Genomic DNA, 26,190 nt, shown 5'->3' on the forward strand with positions numbered 1-26,190 from the left:
ATGCAGAAATTCACTGTATGGGGGGGGGGGGGGAAGCTCGGGCTGTAGGTATCAGAGGCTCGTTTATTGAGAGTCCTGGTTACTTGACGGGCCCGGAGCCAAATTTTGAAATAAAAGCTTAGAGAATGAAAAAGCAGGTTCTGGTACCCTGACTAGTCCATTTTGTTTCTGACATCTCACGGTTTTACTGCATAATTTTTAAAAAAATTGAAACACTGATCGTGAATGAAAACAGAACGGCTCTACGGGCCCCTTCAGTTTCTAGGAATTCGAAAAACAGGCCTCAGGTTGTAATAAAACTAGATGAGAACATCGTCGTTTATATGCGAACATTCAGCCCTATCAGGTCACTATATCAATCCGAACTATGTGAAAGTCGTACAAACGGAGGACAACACCGTCAAGAGGAAGGTAAGGAGATTGAAGAGATCAAGATGAAAAGTCGTTCTCTTAACAAAGACGAGGGGCTTGAGCCTCCAATGATACACGAAACCATACTCCTAGCGAAGGGCCGCTTTGAGGGGGTGGTTACTTAGTTTAATGCTTTCTAACCTCCCATTGTGTTTTCTGAACGTGGAATGAACATTTCTGGTTGCAATTACATTTTTCGTTCTCGATTGCCATACGTGATGGTCGATTCGTGCTTCGCTCTCCTCGGCTATCGCGCAATAGAGATCTCGAGCTCACAATCTGTTGGATGTATGTTGGGTTGTTTGTAGTCGACTGCTTAAGTTTTTACTATTGTAAAAGCCATGGTATCTTTTAACATTTTATTAGCATTTTTTATCTACCTCAGCTGGCAAACTAAAGCAAAACTCGTAGGTTTTGCCTGACAAATTAACAAACGCATAAAAAATGAAGTTTGAACTGTAACACGACTGAATATCCTAGAACACATCTATAAGACACAGCGGTCAAACGTCAGGTATGCACAAGGGAGTCAAGTTTGGCCGGCCGCGCGCCAATTTCCCGCTCAAAATTTAAAGAGAAACATAAGCAACCTCTATCACGTGAAATATGCGAAAAATATGTTCAGGTAAACTTATAGAAGGAAGCAAAAGTAGGGACAGGAAAAACTCGAGACTTTGTACACAAAGCTTACTTAATTATAGATTTCTTGTTGATTAACCGATTTATTTTTAGCTTCACCCCCCAAAAAATGGACCGCTTTTAAACACCGCACCTACCACGCTGGTATGGTTGTCTGTAGGACAACTAGGATGCTATACAACGTACGCGCATGCGCAGACGTTTGACCGCTGTGTTCATCTATGGCAACCATATCTATGTCCATCTCAGGCTTGATCAGTCAAAATCTAGTCGTTGACAAGTACGTATAGCAATAACTAACTGCTTAGTTATGTAATGCTGAACGATATACATTTTACACTTTCCTTTAATATAAAACAACATTATTTGGCTAAAACCCAAACATAATTAACGACCATCATTTCGCACTGGGCTATATCGTCATTAAAGTTTCTTTTAAAACAAATTCATGTGTCAAAACACATTAATTAATTAATTGATCGTTATTTCTTAAATGTTTCATAAAACTATTACAAATTAATTCATATATTACATTTCCTGACAATTTGTGCGGTTGACCCATACCGAACCTTGAATTGTTATAAAACAAGTGGGGTTTTAATTAACACTATTTCGGGATATAGAAATCGTTAATGGTTGTAAGTAGTAGCTTTAGGTAAAGCCCTTGACAGTGCACTTCGAATTTTCTTTGTTGCGGTCATTGGCCACCTACATCAGATTAGTTCAATTAACAAATGGTAAACACCACACCGTACACTATTGAGTTATGGATGCACGCGGGAGGTTGCTAAGCACGAAAGAAGCGTAAGAGTCGCTCGAGGCGATAGCCGAGAGCGACTCTAGCTTCTTGAGTGCTTAGCAAACCTCCCAAGTGCATCCATAACTCAATAGTGTACGGTGTGGTGTTTACCATTTGTTTTATAACATAACATTGATACATTGTAGCTAAAGAGTTCCCTTTTATTAAACAAATCTTACGTGACTAGAAAAAACAAGCGCGCGCGGAAGAATAGTCTTTGCATTTGCTCACGTCAGCAGCGTACACCCATGGGCAAATGGGGGACGCTAAATTGACCAATCAGAGCGCGCGCTTTACTTTGTTTATGTTATAATAAAGTTTGTACCCTGACTGAAACTCCGAATCCAGCGTAATCCCAAGATGATGTGAACTTTCAGGAAGCCAGAAAGAAGGGGAATTTGAGACTTTCATTCAGAATTAAAGTACATTAAAATAAATATTCAAATATTTAATTATAAGTGATAGACGTCATTGCATTTTAGGGACCGTCTCGTTGTAAATTCACGAGGATGTTATAGTTGAGACTTTCCAAAACAGCTTGATAACTATATTTCGTCAATCGTTCAAAAGTTCACGAAAAGATGGTGTGAATTCTTTTTCCTTCCTCCTTGATTTGGAGTATATATTTTCCCTGACTCTGAAAAATTGTTTATATTAACAAAGCTCGAGGCTAAAAACCAGTTGTTTCGTCTAAGTATGTTTAAAAGACGAGATGAACTTTCTATCTGTAGTTTTTAGAACTAAGTAATCACTTGCTCTGATTAAATGAACATCTCATCTCATTCTTGGGATTTGACGGTGGTTTCTCCCGAAGAGATTGACGCAGGAATGCTTTTTTAACATCTCTGAATCTCGTTAACTGCTATCTGGCCTGTAACCAATGGAAGCCAATGATGAATAGTAGCTGTGAACCCAGAAGCAAAGTCCCAGGACTATCAATGAAACTTCCCGTCGACTTTGTCCTTCTTGCTTTTAAATTTTCTGAAAGAAAGGAAAATATACATTGATTATAAGTCTCTGTGGAATCCATCTGTTTGCTGCGCAAAGTTAAAGCATCCACTGAGTGATTTACCGAGTCCGTCTGATGTTCGGTTACATGAGTCGCTCAGTCAGTCGATCTGAAAGTTTGACAGTCAGTACTTAGTAGGTCAGTTAGTCAGTTTGTCAGTCAGTGATCAGCCAGTCAATCAGGCGGTTATTTAGTCAGTCAATCAGTCGGTTAAACTTTAAGGAAACTCATTACGGTGACCAATTTATCAACTACGAATAGTGGAAAACTCTGAGACCATAAAGAAAAAAATTCTGTTTTTTCGTGACTTTTTTTTTATCTAAATAGCCTTTCTCACCAATTATTGCAAAAATAAATTAAATTAAAAACAAACAAACAAACAAACTTTATTCACCCGTCCAACACCAGCTCCTGTATTACGTTTTAACAAGGCGTTGCGAGGGGATCTGGGTTCTATACTGCGTTTTCGAATAGCGGAGATTAACGATTACTTCGAGGGACAGAACGGCGGGTCCCTCTGTTTTAAACCAGTTCTACAGTCATTCATTTTCATATGAGACGTCTTCGTTGTGTGAAGAGTAAGTTAAAATTTTAATTACTCGTCCGCCCAAATAACACCATCGCTATCGTTTTAATTTGTTACCTTTTCCTGCAGTGACTTCTTGTGATCTTGGACCCAATATGTAATGTCCGCCGTGAACTATTTTAAAAGCTGCCAACTGAAAATGATAAATTTTCCCATTCTCCAGACCAAAAGAGATTTCTTTTCTTCTTGTTTCTTTTGCAACGTCGACGGTTTGCAGATCGCTTTCAGAACTCCAGTAAAAAATCTGAAAGAAATATCGACAGAAACTATGAGTGTGGCTGGTCTACATGCAACCTCTCTCTTCAGAGGAATTTTCTTTCTTAATTCTATATTATTTACGCTTTCACTCCCAAGATCTCGTTTGTTAGTCTCCCTACTGTATGCCATTATGATGTTGGAAGAATTTGGTATTGGATCAATTAATAATCCCGGATTGATATTTTCCTTTATTATATGGCTGTGTCTCAAAAGGACTGAGAACTACCGAATTCTCGCATTTGATTGGCTGAAATCAATATTTAAAGCAGTCTAGATTTTCCCATCTAGACTGACATCTAGACCGGTCTAGAAAAAAAAGGTACAAAGAATATAAAAAATTGGCATATAAGACACAGCCATATAATAAACATCTTATTAACTGAGCTAGGTCGGTCTGTATGGGAGAATCTTGACCTCGGTCAAGTTTCTCCCATACAGACCTCCCGCTCGGTTAATAAGAACTAATTAATTTTTACCACTTGTCTGCATGAAATTGTATAGATATTGTAAGGAGGAAATCTGTTTTGGTCACTCACAGTAGTTAGAGGGTTCAAATATTTATGCTTGCTCTTTACTTACCCGGAATCCTTCAATGTCTTGCAAGGAACTTCTCCAGTTCAAGACTACCTCATTGTTTTTATTATCAAAATTTGCTGTCACATTTTGGGGAGATATTCGAGGTGCTGCAAGAAGACAAGTGTTTAGAAATATGCCACTTCTGTTTTATACACATGCCATGCAATAATTCTCCCTTCCAACAATGTCTTTGTTTTTGGAAGGGCATTCTGCAACAAACTGCTAGATTTTTGAAACATAATATAATAAATTAGTTCTGGAGGGGTGATGTACAGCTGAGTGACAAAGAGGCCAGGGATAACTATACCCACAATAAATCAGGAATAGAATTGATTGCAAATAACTTCACAATCCTTGCTTTCACTTTAGACTTTCTCATCTGATGCTAAGCAATGACTGTATTCAGGAGTTTATTGTAAAGGGGGAGGGGGAGGGGGCAGGGGGCAGGAGAAAGCAAGCTTTTTGTGCTTGTGACTCTGGGGTACCCCCAAATGCCCAAGACCCTTAGTGTTGAACCCCCTCATTACACCCATGTTATATGTTTAGAACAGATATACATTTTTAAAGCACAGGGCATTTTCAACATTGGATTTTTTAAAATGAAAATAATAAGAATTGATTTGTTTGATCATTTATTAGTCAAAGAAGTTGCTAACCTGTTGTGAGATCAAATTCTACAACCAGTGGAGGACCTTTCCCAATTCTGTTGATAGCCAGTACTGAGAATTTGTACCTCGCCTGCAGGTCAAGTAGGGGGAGTCTCATTTGTGGATTGCTGTCATTTGTATTTCCGCTCATTGTCATTTCTGTGACTGGTACTTTCTCTATTGTTACCTGGTAGTCAGAGATGATGCCATTGGCTCTTTCAGGAGGGCTCCACTGAAGTATTATGAAGCTTTGGTTATGGATGTTAAGGGAGAATCTCCGGGGTGAATCTGGTACTAAAGACAACAAGAAAAAAAACATCAGGTGTTGCCACACACTTCTTGTAGTAAGTAATGAAATAAGGTCTTGTAAATAGTTATATCATTTTGATCAATCTTTGTCCAACATTGAAGTTAAAAGGTATAAAAGTTTGTGTGTAGAAGTGAAAATCATGGTAACTCGATCAGAGATTCAAGAACTGAGATACCGAAAAAAATACCAGAATCTGTTTAGCTCAGTATGCATGTTTAGAAAAGAGCGGCATTCCTCTGGAGCGGACAAGGTGCAATCTCTTATGCTGCTGTCCTATATTAGAACTAAACACTGCCATTGAAATGGCAAAATTAATCTTTCCTGAATACAGGAAAAGAAGGAAATAACAATTCTCGCCCTTGATTGGATGATGTTTGGGATCAGAGAATCAACAATAAGCATCAAGGTGATAAATATTCATTTGAAACAAAAGGAAAGGGATTGTGTGTACTAACAATTCTCTGGACAAAGAAACCTTTGTCCATTTTCCTGGCTGCATAATCCAGTATAATTATCGGTGCCGTTTCTTTCTGTGCAAGTGTGAGTATACAAATACTTTGATTCAGTGGGTGAAAAATCAATAAAAAAAAAACAAACAAACAAAAGAATATATGGACCAATGTCTCTGGGTTTTTTTGTGGCATCCGAAACTGTTTTCATCTTCTTGTTCGTTCCGTTACCATCTGGTTTGAAATTGGTGTCTCTACTTAGATTCATTAAGTCAACAGCTAATTTCTAAGATTATCCATTCGACGGCCTTACTTGATTCAGGTGTGGTCAATGGACCTATGACGTTACTTGCTGGTCCATCGCCCATTCTGTTGTAAGCAACAACTTGAAATCTGTACGATGTGTAAGGTTGTAGATGTAGACTGACAGATGTTTCAATTGTTGTCTCGACCTCAGCTTGGTAGGGGGTTTGACCACTCGGCGCTTTCCAGAAATACACCTGGAATGAAAAAAAGAGGAAGCTTGGATATCAAATTGCCAAAAGAGGAAGCTTGGATATCAAATTGCCATAAAAGGGAATTGCAGTTAATCCTTACATTATTATCTCTTGATTTAGCGTAGATTTTTATCTGAATGAAAGAGATAGGACCACGTCTAAGTTTACCGTGAAGCATTATAACTATGACTGGCTCAGGAGTTACAATTACGTCTAGTTTACATTTAGTTTACGTCACAGTGACGTCTAGTTTACATTTAGTTTACGTCACAGTGACGTCTAGTTTACATTTAGTTTACGTCACAGTGACGTCTAGTTTACATTTAGTTTACGTCACAGTGACGTCTAGTTTACATTTAGTTTACGTCACAGTGACGTCTAGTTTACATTTAGTTTACATTTAGTTTGTTACAATTACGTCTAGTTTACATTTAGTTTACGTCAAAATTACGTCTAGTTTACATCTAGTTTACGTTACAATTACGTCTATTTTACATTTAGTTTACGTCACAAGTACGTCTAGTTTACATTTAGTTTACGTTTAGTTTACATTTAGTTTACGTTACAATTACGTCTAGTTTACATTTAGTTTACGTCAAAATTACGTCTAGTTTACATTTAGTTTACATTTAGTTTACGTTACAATTACGTCTAGTTTACATTTAGTTTACGTCACAAATACGTCTAGTTTACATTTAGTTTGCATTTAGTTTACGTTACAATTACGTCTAGTTTACATTTAGTTTACGTCACAGTGACGTCTAGTTTACATTTAGTTTACATTTAGTTTACGTTACAATCACGTCTAGTTTACATTTAGTTTACGTCTAGTTTTCATTTTACAATAGCTAATACTCAGTTTTCGTAGAGATTCCTTTGACAGTAAGGCTCAAATAGTGTAGGTCGGTCGTGATTAGTTTTAAAGGGGGTAAATTTCTAAAAAAACTGTGGTGCTGCGTCGGTGTGGGTAAACTGTGTTGATAATGTAGAAAGTTTCTAAAGCGGATGTTTCAAGTGTTAAGGGTTAACGCTCGAAACGTGATGGAGGCAGCGTGGCCGAGTGGTTAGGGTGCTGGACTTGTAATCCGGTGTCCCGGGTTGAAGTCCCCCACCCTGCCACTCACTGGATTTGTTCTCGGTTGCCCCTCGCTCAACTCCTCGGCTGCGCTCTGTAAATAGCCCACTGGTGTACCTCCTGCCAGTGGGGATTTTCAAGTACTTAGTCTACATTGTGGCTGAAAAGCCCCTATGGGGGAGCTTCAATCAACGTATTTATTATTTATTTTTTATTATTAGTTGGTCTCGACCCGTCGGCAGAATTAGCAGGGCTCGACACTAACTTGTCAACTTACTAGCCAAGTGGTTGATGATAACTTAGATGTTAGGACAATTTCAGTTTGTTTGCTAGCCAAACTGGCCAGTAGAAATCGAAAATCACTAGCCTAAACAGAATTTCTACTAGTTTGTGGCTAGTTGGCTACCATTAGTGTCGAGCCCTAAATTAGGTCGTTCTGCTTGGTTCGTTCGTTGTGTATATGTCTTTCTTTAAGGCGTTTGTATTGTGCTGATAAATGCTCAAAACAATTGGGAGGAGTCTGGTCCAAGTTGGTCAGTAAAATAAGCTTTTTCTTACAGTGAAACGAACTCAACCGGGGCCATCATCAAACGTTTTTTAGCCGATCACAAGACAAGTACGGAACAAAAGAATGGGAGTTCGTTCACCAGCGGTCAAATTAAACTGCTCGTTTGACTGGAGTCGATGTGAAGACATGCGAAAGCTTCTAGTTTTTTTACGGTGAAATAAACATGTTGTTCATTTCGTTTACGGTAAAAGCGAATAAATATTTACCTAATAGCGGCCGGTAATTTTGAAGACTGAACAGCCTCAACGTACGCCATGAATAATGCTGGGTAAACTAATGACATTTATTTTTCGAAACACGTTCTGGAATGTCGGGGACAAGAACTTGTATAATTTACCAAGTATTGCCGCCGGGAATTTTGAAGGCTGAACGAACTCAACGTAAATAAATTTACCAAATTACGGCCGAGTAAACTTTTCTAACAAATATTTTTCGAAATAGGGTATGGAGTTTTGAGGAAGAAAGCTTATGTAAATTACCGAAATTGTGGCCGGGAAGTTTGAAGACTAAACGGACTCAGACGTAAAGAAATTTCCTAAATTACGAACGGGTTAACTTATGAAATATATTTCGAGACACGGTCTGGAATGTCGAGGATGAAAGCTTATATAATTTACCGAATATTGCGGCTGGGGATTTTGAAGACCAAACGGACTCAATACAAATGTATTTAGCGAATTGACACGGCCTGAAATTTTGAAGACCAAACGGTTTTACCTCAAATCAGTAAATGTTTGAAACACTTCCCGACTTTGAAACTACAACGCAAACGGAATCAACCGCCGGTAATACATGCAAAAACTAAATTTGAAATTTTCTTTGTCCTTGTGATTGGTTACTAAAATTCCCGATAAAATTGTAGATACGGCCGTTTTTCAATAATATTTTGAAAATATACTTGTGTTGCGCCGGTTTCGTCTTGAAAATTCCCGGCCATAATTGGGTAAATATTGAATCCGTTTCGCCTTCGTCATTCCATTCCAGGCAGTCATTAGGAAAATATATTTTATAGGTTTAACCGGCCGTAATTTGATAAATTTACGTTGATCGAGCCCGTTTCCTGTTCAAAATTCGCGGCCGCAATATTCAGTATCTGACATAAGCTCTCGCCTTCGGCATTCCAGGCCGTGTTTCGGAAAATGTATCATATAAAGTGAGTCGGCCGCAATTTGGTACATTTACCTTTAGTCAGTTTAGTCTTTGAAATTACCGGCCGCCATTCGGTAAATATTTATTCGCCTTTACCGTAATAGAAATGAAAAATATTATATATTTTTTGCTTTAAAAAAAACAATAAGCTTTTGCATACCTTCGCATCAGATCCAATCAAACGAACAGTTAAATTTGACCCATATTGTGATTGGTCCGCTGATGAACGAACTTCAATTTTTTTGTTCTGAACTTGTCTTGTGATTGGCTAAAAAACGCAGGGTGGCCCCGGTTGAGTTCGTTTCACTGTAAGTTTGGATTTATGTTTATCATCACTTTGCCAAAACTTTGTCATATGTTACACATGATGCAAAATTACTTGAAAACAACAATCAATAGAATAGAATGTAAAGATAATTGAAAATAATAAAATTAAAAAAAAAAAAATGGATGAACATATTTACCTTATACCCTAACAATTTGCCACGGGCGGTCTCTCTCGTTTTAGGGACGCCCGTCCATGTTGCATAAGCTGAATTAGGAGATGTAATACGGACATCAAGGTCCCGGGGGGCTCCCACCGGTACTGTAGCAACGAAATGAAATCGTAGATGACATCAACACTAGAAACGTATGACAGGGGGAGTAGGGTGGGGGAGGTTCGAAGGATTTTGGTAGTGTCACCATACCATTTACCTGATCCCCCTATAAAGCTCTGTGTTCTGACCCCCCCTCTTAGGACTGTTAACTGGGAGTCAATTTTCTATAGTCCCACTTTCTACTGTGTTGGCGACAAGTGATCCCCTCTCCGTCCCCCTGAAAACCAGTGTTCGAACAAAGGCATCACAGGGCAGTATCCTGGCGACTTGCATGAAACTAAACATTTTGAGACAATTATGATTTAAAATTACTGCACCTTTTTCTCCTGAGAAAGCGATAACAGCTGGACTCAGGGGTCCAAAGCCGATGTTGTTTGCTGCTTGTATTTGGATCGTGTATTTCACGTAGTAATCAGTGCCGGTGATAGAGAAAGAGGAGCCTTTTCTGACCTCGTCTCTTATCGGCTGCTCTTTGTTGTCCGTTCTTTTGTGATAAACAATGTAGTAGAAACCTGGTCCATTGTAGTGTATGGGCGAGATGGGTGTCCACGTGATCTTTAGGGTAGTTGAGTTTGTTCCCTCACCCGTCAAGTTAAGAGGATACCTTGTTGGAGCTGTAAATGATGAGCAGAACATCCAAAGTTATACGATAGAAGAGTTTGGCGTAGAGTACTCTTTTTTGCATTGATCACTAAATGTGATTGTCGTGAGCAATGTTAATTTTTTGATAATAATTTTACATATCTCGACTACATGTAAGTACCAGTGCCGACTTATTCTCAGATGTCAATAGTGGTTGTTTACATTGTCAGATTATTGCTACTCATTTATACCCCTGCAGAGTGTACACAGGTGCCGTGGGAAACATTCGTCTTGCCGGAGAACACGACACAGTGGACCATTTTTGAGTAAAAAATCTGTCACTTTCACAACGAGGCTATGTGCGATACCGTTGTTATGAAAACGGGTTATGTTTGCATGAGACTGAAAAATCATATGATGCACGATCCTCGCAGTAGATAGCGCTATATAAGCAACAGCGAAAATCAGACTTGAAAAAAATCAGACCTGTACGGGATTCGAACCACTGACCTCTGCGATACTAGTGCAACGCTCTACCAATTGAGCTAACAAGCCAACTGGAAGCAGGCCGTTAAGTTGATTCGTAATAAACCCGTGAAAGTGATAAATGAGATACAATGAAATATATGAAGTTCATATATTTTGTACGGCGGTATTAGATACATATGATGCACGATCCTCGCAGTAGATAGCGCTATTTAAGCAATAGTGAAAAAAAAAATCAGACCTGTACGGAATTCAGGTCTGATTTTCGCTATTGCTTAAATAGCGCTATCTACTGCGAGGATCGTGCATCATATGTATCTAATACCGCAGTACAAAATATATGAACTTCATATATTTCATTATATCTCATTGAAAAATCAGTTTACCTTAAAAATTTTCCTCATCACTTTAACATCTGAAATGGCCCGAATTACTCGACCAGGGCTAGAACCCAGGACTTCTTCATCCGGACTCGTGCGCGTTACCACAGAATGACTAAATATTTCATATTCCGTGACTATAGACCACTTTCTTAAATGGCTGCAGGATTAATATTAATATTAATATAAATATTAATATTAATATTAATATTAATATTAACTCGACCAGGGCTAGAATCAGGACTTCTTCATCCTGACTCGTGCGCGTTACCACAGAATGACTATATATTTCATATTCCGTGACTATAGACCACTTTCATAAATGGCTGCAAGATTAATATTCTTTTGTTTAAATTCAAATTAGTCCTTCTGGCCTCGCTTGAGATAATGTATTCTTTTGAATTTTGTACTGGAGAACGAGGCCAGAGGGGCTATTTTAAATTTAAACAAAAGAATATTAATCCGGCAGCCATTTATGAAAGTGGTCTATACATGCATTCAAATGAAGCTAAGGCATTAACCCACCTGCTGGTGGTGCCTGGAAGCTAATGGACGGAGCGCTGGCGTTGCTTTTCCCGACGTCGTTGACGGCAATGACTCGGAAAATATATTTTACATGTGGAGACAATGCAATTTGTGCCCATCCTTTCCGAGGTTCAGATTCCTCAGCAGTGACTTGCCATTTCTTTGGAGAAAACTGGGTCGTGTACTCAATAACAACTTTTTTTATCGGACTGCTGTTCGCTTTTCCAAGGATCCATGTGACGTTGACATGTTCGCCTTTAGCGTGTCCTTCACTGATGTTCACATCTGTCGGTGGATCAGGAGGACCTTAAAATACAAACACACTTGGTTACTGACTAGAGAAGGGAGGGGAACGAATTATTGAATATTTAATCGCACTTATGAGGAACGCATTTCCAACTACGTTTCCTTCCTGTCATCAAGTAATTTTGAAAAAACCTTTGACCCACTCACGCGCGGCTCGTGCGCCACTGTTTTCCTGAAAACCACAAGTACAATATAAATCTGCAGAAATGTCTTTGTTTACCTTTAACCTTCAAGAGGACCATCTTTTTGGCGATCAGTTTATTGTTATTGCCCCTTATTTCGCAGGAGTAAGGCCCAGCGTCCCTGTATTGAACTCTACTGATCTTCAAGTATCCTCTCTGATCACTTGTTGATAACATACTGTTCCTGATATCTGTTCTTGTTTTTCTCACGCGCAAACTTGACACGATTTCATGGGTAAAAAATTTTAGCCATTTGAAGGTAACCTCTATTTTGCTGATTGATCTAACGCCGCATAGAAATCTGATGTTCTCGCCTAGGACAGCTGTCATCGTCTGGTCCATGTTTTTAGTTTCGACGATGTGTTCTAAGATGGAAAGGAGATTTTTTCAACTGATATTGGTGGCACGAGTACAAATATATTCAGGTTAGTTTGGAACGTATGTAATCTCCACTCTCTTAAATAGGAACTAGTAGTTTTTGAGGACTAACATTCCCTTAATAGGTAAACCTTCAAACTTTTCTGTCAGGCTTCCCACTTACTTTCGCGGGCCAAGAGGGATCCTGTCGCTAGGTCAAGATGTTTGTTATTTGATTTTTTATGGTTCGTTGAAAATTGTCATCATTTAAAAGGAAATCTGTAAATAACAGTTTGTGGATCAAGGATGACTAAGCATGAGGAAGATTGCTACAGATTGCAAGTCAGGATGTTTGGAAATTTTGAGGCTAAATTTCTCATACTGTACAAACTAGACAAGTTAAGGCAAAGTGAAGCTGTAGCATACCGACAACATTGACGATTCCCTTTCTCGAGGCTTTACCCAGTGTGTTGGAAGCTTCGCAAATGTACTCCCCAGAATCGGATTTGGTAACGTTAGTGATCCTTAAGTTTCCGTTGGATGAAATATGAAACCTTCCTTTACTTTGTAGATAAGCGGCGCCAAATCGCCATCGTACGACGGGCTTAGGTTCTCCAGTTGGGTTACATATTAGCTCAACACTTGAATGTATGAGGGCACTTTGGGCTCGTTGTGGCGCTTTACTCCCTGGGCCAAAGCCGGCAGGAACCTCTAGTTTGGTGGAAAAAATACCCGGCATTCAATAGTAAGAAGTGACTCAAAATGGTGACGTAAAGGTTAATTCTCAGGGTTATTACTGGTGGGGCAAATCCCGGTTTTTGAGGCGATTAGAATTATTGTTTTCCTTCGTGGACTGGAGGCCAGTCCATTAGTGGTACCACCCTTGCCTCGCTTTCCCCTTGATCCCCTCCTTAGCTATTCATAAAGTTACAATGACAGTTCTCGTGTAGCCAGCTTTACTCAGAGAGAGAAAGGCAAAGTTAAAAGGATTGTTCAGTCGAATCACTCAATGACTACAACAACAAGCAAATGCTTATAGTGTTGAAAACTTGGCGTTGATGTATTAGACTGAAATGCAAGTGTTTCTTTCATAAGGCTTGTGTTTCGTCATGGACGACGTAATATTTGTTTCATTACCTGAGACAGTTAGCTTAATATCAGCATGTAATTGGCCATGTTTGTTTCCGACGAAGCACTGATAGATTCCATTATCGTGAGGCCTCAAGTCTTTGATAGTCAAATTTCCCAGTGTAATTTCATGTCTGTTTGTCCCTACAATCGGTTTGCCGTTTCGATACCATATGTATCTTATGTTTGGTATACCAAAAGCAACACAGGGCAAAGTGATTGTGCTGTTAGAGCCAGATGTAATGTCTTTTGGCTTTATTATCCACTCTGGTTTAGCTGAAAAAGAAGCAAAAATGCAAATTGTTGTTCTCCATCTGATTTATAATGTCGAAGTCATGCTTCGGTCCTTGAATTTGGAAGAGTGCATCATTAATACATATGAGTTATTAAACAAGCGTGAGGACGAGATGGCTGGATATTGGCCGAGTTATTTTTTTGCATTTCTATGGATTGAGACGAAGTCGAGGTCCATAAAAATGCGAAAAAATAACGAGGCTAACATCCAGCCATCTTGACCGAACAAGCTTGGTTAATAAAGGATTTATCATATTGCAAAAAGATTTCGCTTTCTTAAGAATTAAGAACGACTTGTTTGCTTGGAGAGCCAGGAAAGAAAGCCAACTGTGTTTGTAGCACAACAAACTCACGAGAGTCGTTTCTGTTTTCTTTGTTTTGACTATCTTCTGCCCCTTTTTGCGTTTCCATCGCCGAAATTGTTCAAGAATTACGAACGTAGCTCTAATTCAATTTTTTCATGCGCGAGATCAACGCGGGCAATCCCGAGCGTGTAAGATGGGCCCATCTTGCCCGCTCGAGTAGCCAATCAGAACACAGGATTCGCTTCATCTTGCCCACGGTGCTGCGACCGATGTGATAACACTGATTATAAATCATCCCGGTTGTTTTAGTGCATGGCGTATTGCTGTCTTCGACCACCTCGGGATGGAATGCAAGTCTATTGTGAAGTAACATTCTGCATTTAGTCTCTTACACCTTACAATTACCATCATATCTTACTAGTCAGGGTTATTTTAGAGATAGTGTAGTAAATGGGAAGCGTTATCTTTAATCAGAAAAGTCGCCATCACGGCGAAGGGAGAACGCCCGGTAAATTCATTTCGAAAACAGAATTTGTTCAATGCTAGTACACTAAATGATACGCAGCACAATACAACTGTATACTGTGATAAAGGTATACCTTCCATCTTGATCACCGTTGTTTTGGTGTCTGACTGTCCTGCCTGATCGCTGGCTCTACATCTATACTTCCCAGCGTCATCGCGACCAAAGCTGTTGATCACTAGTCTGTTAACGTTTCCTGTTGTAGTCCCGAGGGCAGTGTGAATTCCTTTTTTCTTCATGATGATTTTTGGAACTGGTCTGAGTGAAAGAATGAAAATGTTAAACTGTGTCGATGCTGTACAGAGATTATTGACACTTCTGGCGCGAGCGTAACAACAAAAGAGACTGTAAACTATTTTCGCAATGTTACATTGCCTTAAACCCGGCCAGAACTGGATCCCATCTCCTTTTCGGCAATTTATGTCCTATACCACCACTTATTTGCCCACTACGAATTAACCTGTTATATCGCTATAATGATATCACGGTACTGTTACTGTTTCTTCAAGTACCACTGCTGGTACAAGTAGTAAATTTTTTGTGCTACTACTGCTTCTACTATTGTCTCTGCCACAGTTGCAACAGCCGTTAGCAATCTGGCAAATGGTGCTGATACTACCGAAACTTTTTCTGCTGCTTCTGTTACTGATAATGCGACTGAAGGTGGTACTGATACCTGTTCATCTGTTACCATAGCTACCACGGCATAGCATGCTTCTGCTGTTACCTCTGCCTAATCATCTGTTACCATAGCTACCACGGCATAGCATGCTTCTCCTGTTACCTCTCCCTATTTCATCAGTTACCATAGCTGCCACGGCATAGCATGCTTCTGCTGTTACCTATACCTATTCATCTGTTACCATAGCTGCCACCGCATAGCATGCTTCTGCTGTTACCTCTACCTATTTCATCTGTTACCATAGCTGCCACGGCATAGCATGCTTCTGCTGTTACCTCTACCTATTCATCTGTTACCATAGCTGCCACCGCATAGCATGCTTCTGCTGTTACCTCTACCTATTCATCTGTTACCATAGCTGCCACGGCATAGCATGCTTCTGCTGTTACCTCTGCCTATTTCATCTGTTACCATAGCAACCACGGCATAGCATGCTTCTGCTGTTACCTCTACCTATTCATCTGTTACCATAGCTGCCACCGCATAGCATGCTTCTGCTGTTACCTCTGCCTAATCATCTGTTACCATAGCTACCACGACATAGCATGCTTCTGCTGTTACCTCTACCTATTCATCTGTTACCATAGCAACCACGGCATAGCATGCTTCTGCTGTTACCTCTACCTATTCATCTGTTACCATAGCTGCCACAGCATAGCATGCTTCTGCTGTTACCTCTGCCTAATCATCTGTTACCATAGCTACCACGACATAGCATGCTTCTGCTGTTACCTCTACCTATTTCATCTGTTACCATAGCTGCCACGGCATAGCATGCTTCTGCTGTTGCCTCTACCTATTTCATCTATTGTTATTTCTTCAATTGTGGAAGTTTCCATGATTAAGGATTCTACTCTAGATGCTCTCTATATGTATGTTTTTTTAAGATGTATGTTGTAATAACACTTACTTTCCGTAAACGATACATTCCAGGACAAATTTCTCTCCTTTGAAGGCTGTCTTTGGAATACTAAAGTCATCGGCAACTCTAGGTGGCTTGTGAAGCTGATTTGTCGCTGTTATGAAGGTAAAAGGGAGCAAGGATAATAATTTTTCATGAAATCTCTTCACTCATCGCGACATAACCTGAGCGGCCCTTACAGGACAATGAACCTTGTAAAACCTGACACTTGTTGGTATTATCGTCGTAGCTCGTACGAAATACTCCCTGGTTTCAATTGACAAAAGAGCCATAGCAAATTGACTGTTCCATTAAGAATGCAAAATGTAAAAGATGAAAGGAAATGTCACCTTTTTCGATGTCCTTACCTGGTTCTACGAGTAGAGAAACTTGTCTCTCCACACTGTTCAGGATGAAGAGGTTTGTTACAGTGCAAATATACACTCCAGAGTCTGACCTTTCCAAATATGCAAAATGTAAGTCCTTGGCTTCGCTTATTGTCAGATGCGAAGACGACCTCACTGGCTGTTTTTTCCCATTTACCTCCTTTGACCACTGGATGGTACGGTGTGGAAAAGAGTTAGGAGCCATGCACTTTATGGAGAGGAAATCTCCTTCGTCCTTGGAGACCACCTTGTCGCGGATAGTAAATGGATTAAGATCTGTCGAGGAAGGAGATTGTATACATCAATAATGAGGAAGTGGTAGAAGCGCAGCTTGGAATTTAGCAGGGAACTATGGCACTCATCTTATGGTCCACACTAAATGTAGTAGAACCTTCACTGGGAGGTAACCTTTGGAACTGAAGCGGAAAGTGTTCCTGAGTGAACACTTCCCTTGAATCACGGTCACAGAATGCCTGTTGGTGCTGCATCAAGGTCATACACCACACTAACTACGGTAGAATCTTCACTGGGAGGCAACCTTTGGAACTGAAGAAAGTGTTCCCTGGATACACACTTCCTTTCAATCACGGTCAAAGAATGCCCGTTGGTATAGCATTAATGTCACACCCTAGCCTTTAATCACACGCTTAAAAGTGGTTGTGAATTTCCTCCGCGATGTAATGAATCGAACGTTATTACATCAAAGTACCCTTACACTCCTCTAAAAGAATACTCATTTTTGAAATACAAAGTAAGCAGACTTGGTACAGAGGCGTGCGTATGGTAAAATTACTCCTTACATTATGAAAGAGTTGTTCGATAAGTTTAATTCCCGAGGTTGGCTTTCTGAAAGTGGTTGGGCTTTACTTTAGGAGAGTTGAAATAGGTCTTAATTTACTTACAAGAAAATTTCACCGTTGCTCTTCTGCTACGAATCGCTCTGTTTCCGCTGGATACCAGGCAGTAATAAGACCCTTCGTGTCTTTCTTTGACCGCATTCTTTGCGTGAAGAGACCCATCACTTAATACCCTGAAGTCCCGATTACGGATGTCCACCGGTCTTCCGTTAAAAAACCAAGCCACTGACGAACCCTGAGACTTGAGACAGAGGATTGTGAACGCGGTTGGCCCTGTGGTACTTGGCGTTACTGCTACGTCTTTAGGCTCACCCAGAATCGCTGGCCAGAGGCTAGAACCTGTTAGTGAATGGTACAAATAGAATAGATAAGTTGTACGAGTACAGTGCCCCCATTACAACCGGAGGTAATTCCGATTTCATTGGCATGAAGGAATTTGGAGCCTCAATACCCTGAGCGAATCCGAATTTCAGCGATTTGGAGTCTCATTAATGCGATCGATGTGAACATCCAGGAGTTTTATCGATTTTCCCTTTTAGTTTGCAACCGGTGTCTTTCCCAGGAATGCAACACAATTTTCCGGCTTGTTATGGCCATTTGACTATTGCATGTCTCTCACAAACAAAATAGTACAGAAGGTAGTAAAAAGTTAGTGCTCCCTAGTCAGGATCAACGGGTATATATCTTCATGTCTTCACCAGTTTTCCGTTAAATTATTTGATCATCGTTCATATTCCTTCATAACTAGCCGTGTGAATAAGCAGAATAAAGTCGAGATAACGATCTATTTTTCAGAACCTGCTCATGACAACAGTGCTCAATGGCCCTGGCGTAAAGTAAGGAAAGTAAAAAGCTCTATCAATGAGTCGATTTATTTAGTTTTCACAACTAATTGGGGACACAGAAAAAGAAATAAATAAATAAGTAAATTGATAGATTAGAAACAGAGTTAGTTTCAAATAAGAAATTTTGAAGGATGTATATATAATTCATATCAATGACATGTACAAATTGTGCATTAAAACAGTAGGTATATAAAAGGTGGTCTCTAAGAGTTGCACAGGTCACAGCAGCTATTGTTGTTGTTTAAGAATGACGCTAGGTCTTTTTTCCTAATATGAGGTCCTTGATATCCAAGAGAATGTTTTCCATAGTTAATAGTATTATAAGTAGGAATTTCAAAATCACTGTTTCTTAGTGAATAACTAATGCTTTTCTGCTTAAATAGTTCGTCGACAATACTCGGCGTGATGCAATATTTTATTTTGTACATTGATATAGCGATATCTTGTTGTCTTCGATTTAATAGTGAAGGTAGCTCTGCGCGAACCAAAAGGTTTTCGTATAATTCTGAATGGGAATTATGGCGTATGTTTGATACTTACCGACTTGGACTAGAAGTAGCAACAGAAGGACTACGATGACATATATATTACTACCCCGGCTGATGTTCATTGTGTAGTTGATTCATACCTGAATAAACAAGGAAGGGAAACGTTTAATCAACAAAAGTAAAAAATTTTGAAGCTCTGTAGTTTTCTTTCGACGAAATGCACGTTCGTGGACACCATCCGTGGAACTTTCGTTCGAAATTCTCATCCTAACATTTTACTTTGCCTTTTTCTCAGGTGCTTAAGATTCCCTTTATGTAAAGCGGTATTATATAACACTCACTTTAACGTCTCTTGCCAATTCAGATTTGCGAACATAATGCAATGCGAGGACTTCAGAATGCAAACTGATGTCGAGATAAAAAATTTATAGTTGGCAATTACCAAATTTGGGAAAACTCTAGAACATTTTCTGCTGATTCGATTGTGTTATAGCCGCCAGCGAAACTTCGAAAAAGTAACTTCAGCTCTCCCTCCGAAACACAGAAATGTCGAAGAAATTTTTTCTTTCTTGCTGGGTGTGGGCCCCTATACTAGCTGCGGTGTAGAATACTGTCGTTTAAACAAAAAACAAACAAAACTACAGCGAAAAACAAACTACAGCGGAGAATACACTGACTCTTAAAACATGCTATAGTGAGTTTTAGATAAACAATTTCCGGTGTTAGTAAAAAGCAATATCGAAAAATTGCTCTCGTTGTGGTGAGTTCTGCGATGTTAGATCCATATTTGCACAATACTTCAGCAGAAACGACTTCAATGATCGTTTCCCGCGTTTGAAACAATGCTACTAAATATATTCGTAACTCACAGCATGCATGTAGTTTTATATTTAGTTCTTGTGGTCGACTGTACATGGGGAGTCGAAAATGTCACGTGAGCCAACAGGTGAAACAAGTCTTTAATTTGATACGCTTTCTTGTAATTGGTATTTATTTTTTCACTCTGAATGTTTCGCTGTAGTGCATCAATTTCCCCCAATAAACTAGATTTATGTTTGATAAGCATAATTTTTTAACTCTACGAAGTCTCATAGCGTACAATTGAAATCGTTTTTGTGGTCGATCGTTTTTACCATGGTTGACTCAAAGACGAAACTAAGCGCTGTTACGTTTACAAAAGAAGCTTAAATTTTGAAAGATTTCCTTCCTAGAAGTGGGACTTGTTCTATTAGTTGTTATCAGGATGTCGAGGCGCGAAATTGACTCTACATTATAATATACTCAATAGAGAATTAATCTTTATTTTACCTCAGGCGGAAAATTTCCAAATATTCTACACACCAAAACCTCAGTTGACGGTGTATTTTAAACCGCTCTTGAGAAATCGAATTTCGCTATGTTGAAATGAAATTGCAGTGATCTCCCTATTATCAGCAATATTCAATCAATATGGCAATTAAATGGCACTTTTGGTTGTCAACACAACACAAAGTCTTGCAACAGCGTTTCTGAGTTTTTGTCGAATCTCTTTGTTTTCCAAATCTCCGGGAGGTTGGTTCAAACCTAATGGTGGTAGCACTGTCCTAAAATCGTGTTGTTTATCCAACACGCGTATCGTGTTTACTTTCGATTTTTTTCGCTCGTGTGCTGTACCTGCACTAATGATAGCGACACCGGTCATTTCGTTAAGCTGTACCCGTCAACTCGTGCAGTTTATTAAATATTTTGTCTTCTTTGCATGCGACCCTTTGCCACCGCTGTTCTTAAGATAATAGGGCTTCATTCAAAAGGCAAACAACTATTCACCGAAGAGAAAACAATTGTGGCGTTGCCTAGAAAGCCACATTTTGTATTCAAAGAAAAGCCTGGGAAAATTTTACGGTGCGATTCTTCCACGAACTCTATGATGATAAGCTACTAAAAGGCCCAGATATAGTAAAACCGTACTTTTACACCAACTGAGCTACGCTAAGACTTCGTTGTGTCACGATTGAAACCGGGTAATTTCCGTCTTTCATATCATTTCAGAAAGTATAAATCGTTTTTCTTTCGTAGAATTTTGGCAAATTAACTTCACAGCGTCCAAGCATTAAAGCTTTCGCCAGACTTAATCATTGTTTGTAAACTTTCTTCTGCACTGAAATGACTGTTGGATCTTTTACTTAAACATTTTTAAATTCTAACGCGCTTATTCAGTCAAGCTTTCTACCAGTTGCAGTAAGATTCCCTAGCGCATGCAAAAGTAATCAGAGAAGGGGAACCATCACCTTAAATAGTTTTATATCATGGGCAAGATTTTTCTTTTGTCACAGAGTAAAGCCCACTTATTTTCCTTTGACTGAGAAGGGTCTTTAAGTTCGACACTTGATTGATATGCAAATGAAGTTTCCTAACACATTCATAATTGAAAAGTGTCAAATGAATGAAACTTTCTATAGTGCTCTCTAAGCAACACTTACAATTGCCATTATACGGTATCACCTGCACTGAAATTCTATTGAAACGTTCTTATTCCTGCGCAGTAAATAACCTTCGCAATTTCCCAGATCTTTGATGTTTTTTCACACTAAATCTTACACGCCAGAGTTTTCATATTTTTTTCATTTTGGATTTCAATTTAAACTATCTTAGAACTCCAAATAGCATTTCCCCGACAGGATATACTATATATATATATGTATACATATATCTATATATATAGAAACACATTTGAAACTGGATATTTATGATCGTTCGCATATACGTTATAAAGGTGTTTAAGAATTTCAATTTGTGTGTTTAGATGATTTGCGGTACGTTTTCACACGCTTAGAGATAAAAAGTATTAAGGTCATATTTTTTACACTCGTTACAATTCCGCTTGAAGTTTTCAACCTCTTTACCTCCAAATTGAAAAAAGAAATTAGAGTATACTTAATGAATATGAAATACCAACTCAAAATAAAAATTGAAAGTGGTAACTCCAGTCGCTTTTAGGAAAGCTATAATCTGATTAAAATTTAAACGCACAAAATTGAACGAATTTGGAAATCAAGTATTCGCGCGAGTCACAAATGTTTACATACCTTGATTTCTTTCATACGTTTTTCTTTGCCAGACAATTTTCCTACTCTTTGTCAACTAATATCTTCTCTTACAATCTTTTAAGGCGGAAAAGATTGCAAAAACCACGATCAAAAAATCAGGTTATCCCCGAAACGATTTTGATCGCGACGCAAACACGGCCTGTTTCCAAATGTTGGTCTTCTGGAGGGGGCCAGATAAACTTCAACAAATTATTCCCCTTTGCCAGATGTCCAATAGCTTTCATGATACATTTACATAGGTCAATTAACACTTTTGTAAAGCTTTCTTTTATCCAATTGTTTTCTTGGGACGGTGATCGTCATTACACCTTTCATATTTTTTCCAAATAAACTCCAATTGCACGATATTTATAATTTTCAATGCGACTTGCCCTCGAGATGTCTTCCGATCGCGCGCCAGTTGTTAACGTCATTCAAACCATGGGCGCTTCTATAGTGCGTATCAGTTCCATCAATCAGATCTCATCACAAATTGAATTTATCGTTAAGTTTTCTTTTGAAGTTGTATGTGTGGTCGTCGCATTGATTAAACTTGTATTTCAACTCAGTGCAATTATGCGTCCCCACAAAATTGAGAGAAGTTAATTGAAGTAATCTATTTTGGCGTTATCTAACTTTGGCTGCTTACTCCGCCGGAGAAATGATTGGACACATTTAACAACTTCAGGGTGTAAAAGGTTCCTTGAAGGCAAAGAATTTTAATTTGCGGCTTGCTACGATTATTCAACCGGTAAATTACTTTAGGAAATCGAAGTCAAATTTTATGCATTATTCACGCGAAGAGATTTCTGACAATAGACATCGCTGCGAATTTAAAACAAGGACGAGGGGTCTGACACAAAGATAAGATTGAAACTTCCCGTTTCTGATGTTTAGGTACAATTTTACGAAGACATCTTTTGCTAAACCTTCCGGCGGATAACCGTTCGCTTTATCTGAGGTCATCTTGCCGTGAAAGTTCCTGACTTTCACGTATCTTATGCAGAACTGGTATATTTTCCTCCGCCAAAAATATCAGTGTGCGCAAGTATTCTTTTCCGTATTTAACAGTACTTTTCGTCTTGTGTTTATCGGTATACGAGTCAAATCGGCAGGTTTACACTCGCGCTCTGTGAACGAACAACACTGTTCGTTGTTTGCCTTTGTTACCAACCTACAAATCGTATTGCAGCTGCCTTGACTTGACAAGATCGTGAACTTGGCGAACAAATTATGATCTTCAAGTTAAAGCTCTGCTCAACTCGTGGGCAACTGAGAAATCTGTTGTGGTCAATTTATATTCGCTTGATTTCATTTAAAAGGAAGCGCTTTGTGAGTTTATTTCCGTTCGTTACAGCTGCCCCTTGAAATTGTGTTTATGAATTCTCGAGCCTTTGACGCAAAGCAAATTGCTTGCAGGCTTCCCTTTCTTTATTTAACAGCATAAAAACAGAATAGTCAATCAGGGGTGTAATTCGTCGATTAATTTCGACACCCCCGCGCGTCCACCCTTCGTGTTTAGGGTTTATTTCGGCGAGACAGAGTGCGCACTTTAATTTTAAAAATTCTAAATTGAGACCCACTGAACTCATCAGCTGCTAAGATTGTTAAAAACCTTCGAGAATACTTGTTAAAGAATGGGGCGTTGGAGCGGAACTTATTAAAGTATCAGGTCGCGCAGTGGTCGCCCAGCACGATTTGGACAGATGTATTCCATCGGTTTAATTCGTTTCTCGTCGCGTGATCGCTACGAGCGATGTTTGCAAAAATGCGATTAACCATGCGCTTTCGAGACTCAGCGCGCGTTTTTCTTTTCTTTTTTTTTTTTTTGTTACAAATTTCGTTTTAATTGTGCGATAAGTAATGAATTGTTTCCCAAATGGGAGAGGTTCTTCAATAACAAGAACCCGATCAGGCTTGGCGATTTGCTGTCTCTCTAGCATTGTTTGTTTGTAATTGTTCTTATCAAAGATGTCATCTCTTAGAGAAAAATACAAAGATGACTGCCGAGCGAGCTTCCTTGAAAAGAATGTTTAGATAACTCTCCGCGCAGCTGTGCTCCTAAAACACGAGAGGCAATAAGTGCGAACAGCTGGCTTTGAATTCTCTTCTAAGTGGATTTTTTTCTTCAGTTAAATAATGGAAAACCTGCTCTCTGAAAAGAAGAATAATCTCATTAACACTATTAGCATAGGTGTTGATAAGTATTTTTTGTTTTTTTCCTATTTAAACGCAAATAATTACTTAAGTAGTATTCCACAGAACTTTCAAACGCCCCTTTTAGCGTTTTCTCGAGGAAATACGGACATTTTTTTTTTCCACCAACTATAAGTCAGCCCGTGAACTAAGGAACGTATCTACGGGCTGATATGAAATAGTTATCAATTCATAATAGCTTGGTATTGTAATTTCATTGTAGTTATTGTTAACATTCCATGCGGTTTTCGCAAGAAAATTATGTAGTCATGTTTCAGGGCAGGTATAAATGCACAGACACATTGCAAAGTCATTGAACACTGTGGGGATAAAGCTGTTAGATCTTAAGGATGAAAGCTTTAGGGTTTTTTTTTCGACGCGGTTTTTTGTGAGTCGGAGAGATCAAACATTTGTGCACGCTGTGAAATCCATTTAAAAGGCTGTTAATCGTTTTCGGCGATATCTTCGCGAAGACTTTATGATAGCTTGCAAACGACCTGATGAAATCTCGCGTTGAAGTGAGCCACTGAATCGCCTTCAATAAATCAACATTATACAGAGCTGTTTTTTCGCGGTTGGCGTGTAATTCACTGTTGTTTATCTGCTTCTGTACACTCCTCATGGGGTTAAAGCACCATAAACACCGTACCTCGTACGCGTGTACGAAATTAATTTCGATTACTTCCGATGCACGCGACTTGTGAATAGAACACCCGGCTCTGACCGGTTAATCTGTAGTACACTATAAGGTGTCTGCCAATGTGGTTTACAAAACTGTGGTAAATATAGACTTTATAGTTGGTGGAATCCCTGTAGACCACAACATTCTCTGTGTTAAAACCACGAACCGCAAAGAAGTGTTTCTTTTCAATTATTCTAAGCGGCTTAGCTAGACCCGAGTCGTGTAACTCTTAAGAAAGTGTCAATCCTCGTGTTGCAAGTGCGATATTTCCAACCCCACGACTTTCTCTGTTCGTAAATCCCAGTTATATTAATCCGGGTGTCATTTAAGATATACCCGGCTCCGATTCAGAACAGATGAGATGTAGTACAGTAAAGAATATACAGAATCAATTTCTTTGCCGTCATGAAAAGAATATTAAGTAGTTGGCAAAAACTTCGTATCGCCTGGCTAATTACTCATTAAAAATGTTGAAGGTTTGACAAGGAACGAGAATAATGATTAGGTTTCCGAATCAATTTGGAGATAGAAAAACAAGTCTACTACTGGTTTGATAACTGACTCCTGTCGTTCATATAAATACAGAAGGAAAACAAATACTGTTGTCAGATTTTAATGGCGTCGAAGTACATGTATATACGTCAAGGTATGTACTTGGGGTTAATCCACTTTGGCACATCGGGCGAAACGCTCGAAAGCGCGCACGAATGGAAAGAAGTGTGAACTGTAAGCAGCTTTGAAACAAACCAGACTGTGAAAACACTCGTAGAATTATCACAAATGGCGAGTTTTAAACCCAGACGTGTGTTTAACAAAACAATGCTTTCGTGCCAAGCCTGTCATTAAAGTTGTTAGAGAGTTTCTAGACGACAATCATACCTCAAGTTACTAGATCTTTCACAGTGTACTTCCCGAAGGCTCTCTCAGCGCGGTAATCGTCAGTGACTGATCTGTAGCTTGCTATTCCTTGTGTCATAACTGGTTTGTTGTGGCAAAGTGAAGGTTTCTTAACTCACAGCAGGAACGACACCTGGACAATAGATGATTGACAAGCAGACTGGCCCAACGGGGATGATAAATTAAGAAAGAATGCGCAAAAATCAAATTTCTGGTCATTTATTTTTAACGAGCCTCACTTGTCTGTGAGTTAAGAAGGTGTAATCTCATTTGCAGGCTCGATCGTGAACGATATGGCCGGTTTCAGCGCGCGCAAAGCCAAACGGTTTAAAATTATTATTGCTCATGTTTCATTTTGAATCGTTTTCAAATCTTTGCTGGTGATTCTTGCTAATCAGCGCTGACTATCGATTTCTAAGCCAGGTTATCTGCAAATCTGTAATCCTGGCAATACGTAAGATTAATATGGGGCCTAAAATTGACCCCAGAATAGTAGGATGCGATTTTGTTTAATACATACTTGTCGGATTTGAGTAAATGTTTCACACCCC

At 39.2% G+C, this 26,190-nt stretch overlaps 1 protein-coding gene across 3 annotated transcripts; it reads right to left on the reverse strand.

Moving 5' to 3' along the window:
- Positions 1 to 756: 756 nt before the first annotated feature.
- LOC111335669 (contactin-4) lies at positions 757 to 25,768 on the reverse strand. 3 transcript variants are annotated; one of them, XM_088760992.1, is made up of 18 exons: positions 25,622 to 25,768; positions 18,852 to 18,939; positions 17,512 to 17,805; positions 16,592 to 16,885; positions 16,233 to 16,338; positions 14,717 to 14,898; positions 13,528 to 13,794; positions 12,817 to 13,101; positions 12,072 to 12,398; positions 11,546 to 11,851; positions 9,890 to 10,186; positions 9,438 to 9,559; positions 5,998 to 6,184; positions 5,691 to 5,765; positions 4,935 to 5,219; positions 4,282 to 4,385; positions 3,502 to 3,688; positions 757 to 2,830 (listed from the first exon to the last, which is right to left on the reverse strand). In XM_088760992.1, exons 2-18 carry the CDS (start codon positions 18,919 to 18,921, stop codon positions 2,712 to 2,714), a joined length of 3,507 nt encoding a protein of 1,168 aa, XP_088617118.1. In that variant the 5' UTR covers positions 18,922 to 18,939; positions 25,622 to 25,768; the 3' UTR covers positions 757 to 2,711. The 3 variants fall into 3 exon arrangements, with proteins under 3 accessions (XP_088617118.1, XP_088617117.1, XP_088617120.1); XM_088760991.1 differs by lacking the exon at positions 25,622 to 25,768 and adding an exon at positions 21,865 to 22,043; XM_088760994.1 differs by lacking the exons at positions 5,691 to 5,765; positions 25,622 to 25,768 and adding an exon at positions 21,865 to 22,042.
- Between the last annotated feature and the right edge of the window lie 422 nt (positions 25,769 to 26,190).

The sequence above is a fragment of the Stylophora pistillata genome, chromosome 5, assembly GCF_964205215.1.
Source record: "Stylophora pistillata chromosome 5, jaStyPist1.2, whole genome shotgun sequence".
Lineage (NCBI taxonomy): Eukaryota > Metazoa > Cnidaria > Anthozoa > Scleractinia > Pocilloporidae > Stylophora > Stylophora pistillata.

Bases quoted from the DNA above. Each gene is read 5' to 3' on its own strand.
- LOC111335669 (XM_088760992.1), bottom strand. From the start codon at position 18,921: ATGAACATCAGCCGGGGTAGTAATATATATGTCATCGTAGTCCTTCTG. The intron at 13,795-14,716 runs GTATACCTTTAT...CTTCTTTTTCAG, and splicing joins AACGGTGATCAAGATGGAAG to CTAAACCAGAGTGGATAATA. The intron at 6,185-9,437 runs GTAAATATGTTC...TTTTCATTCCAG, and splicing joins GCAAATTGTTAGGGTATAAG to GTGTATTTCTGGAAAGCGCC.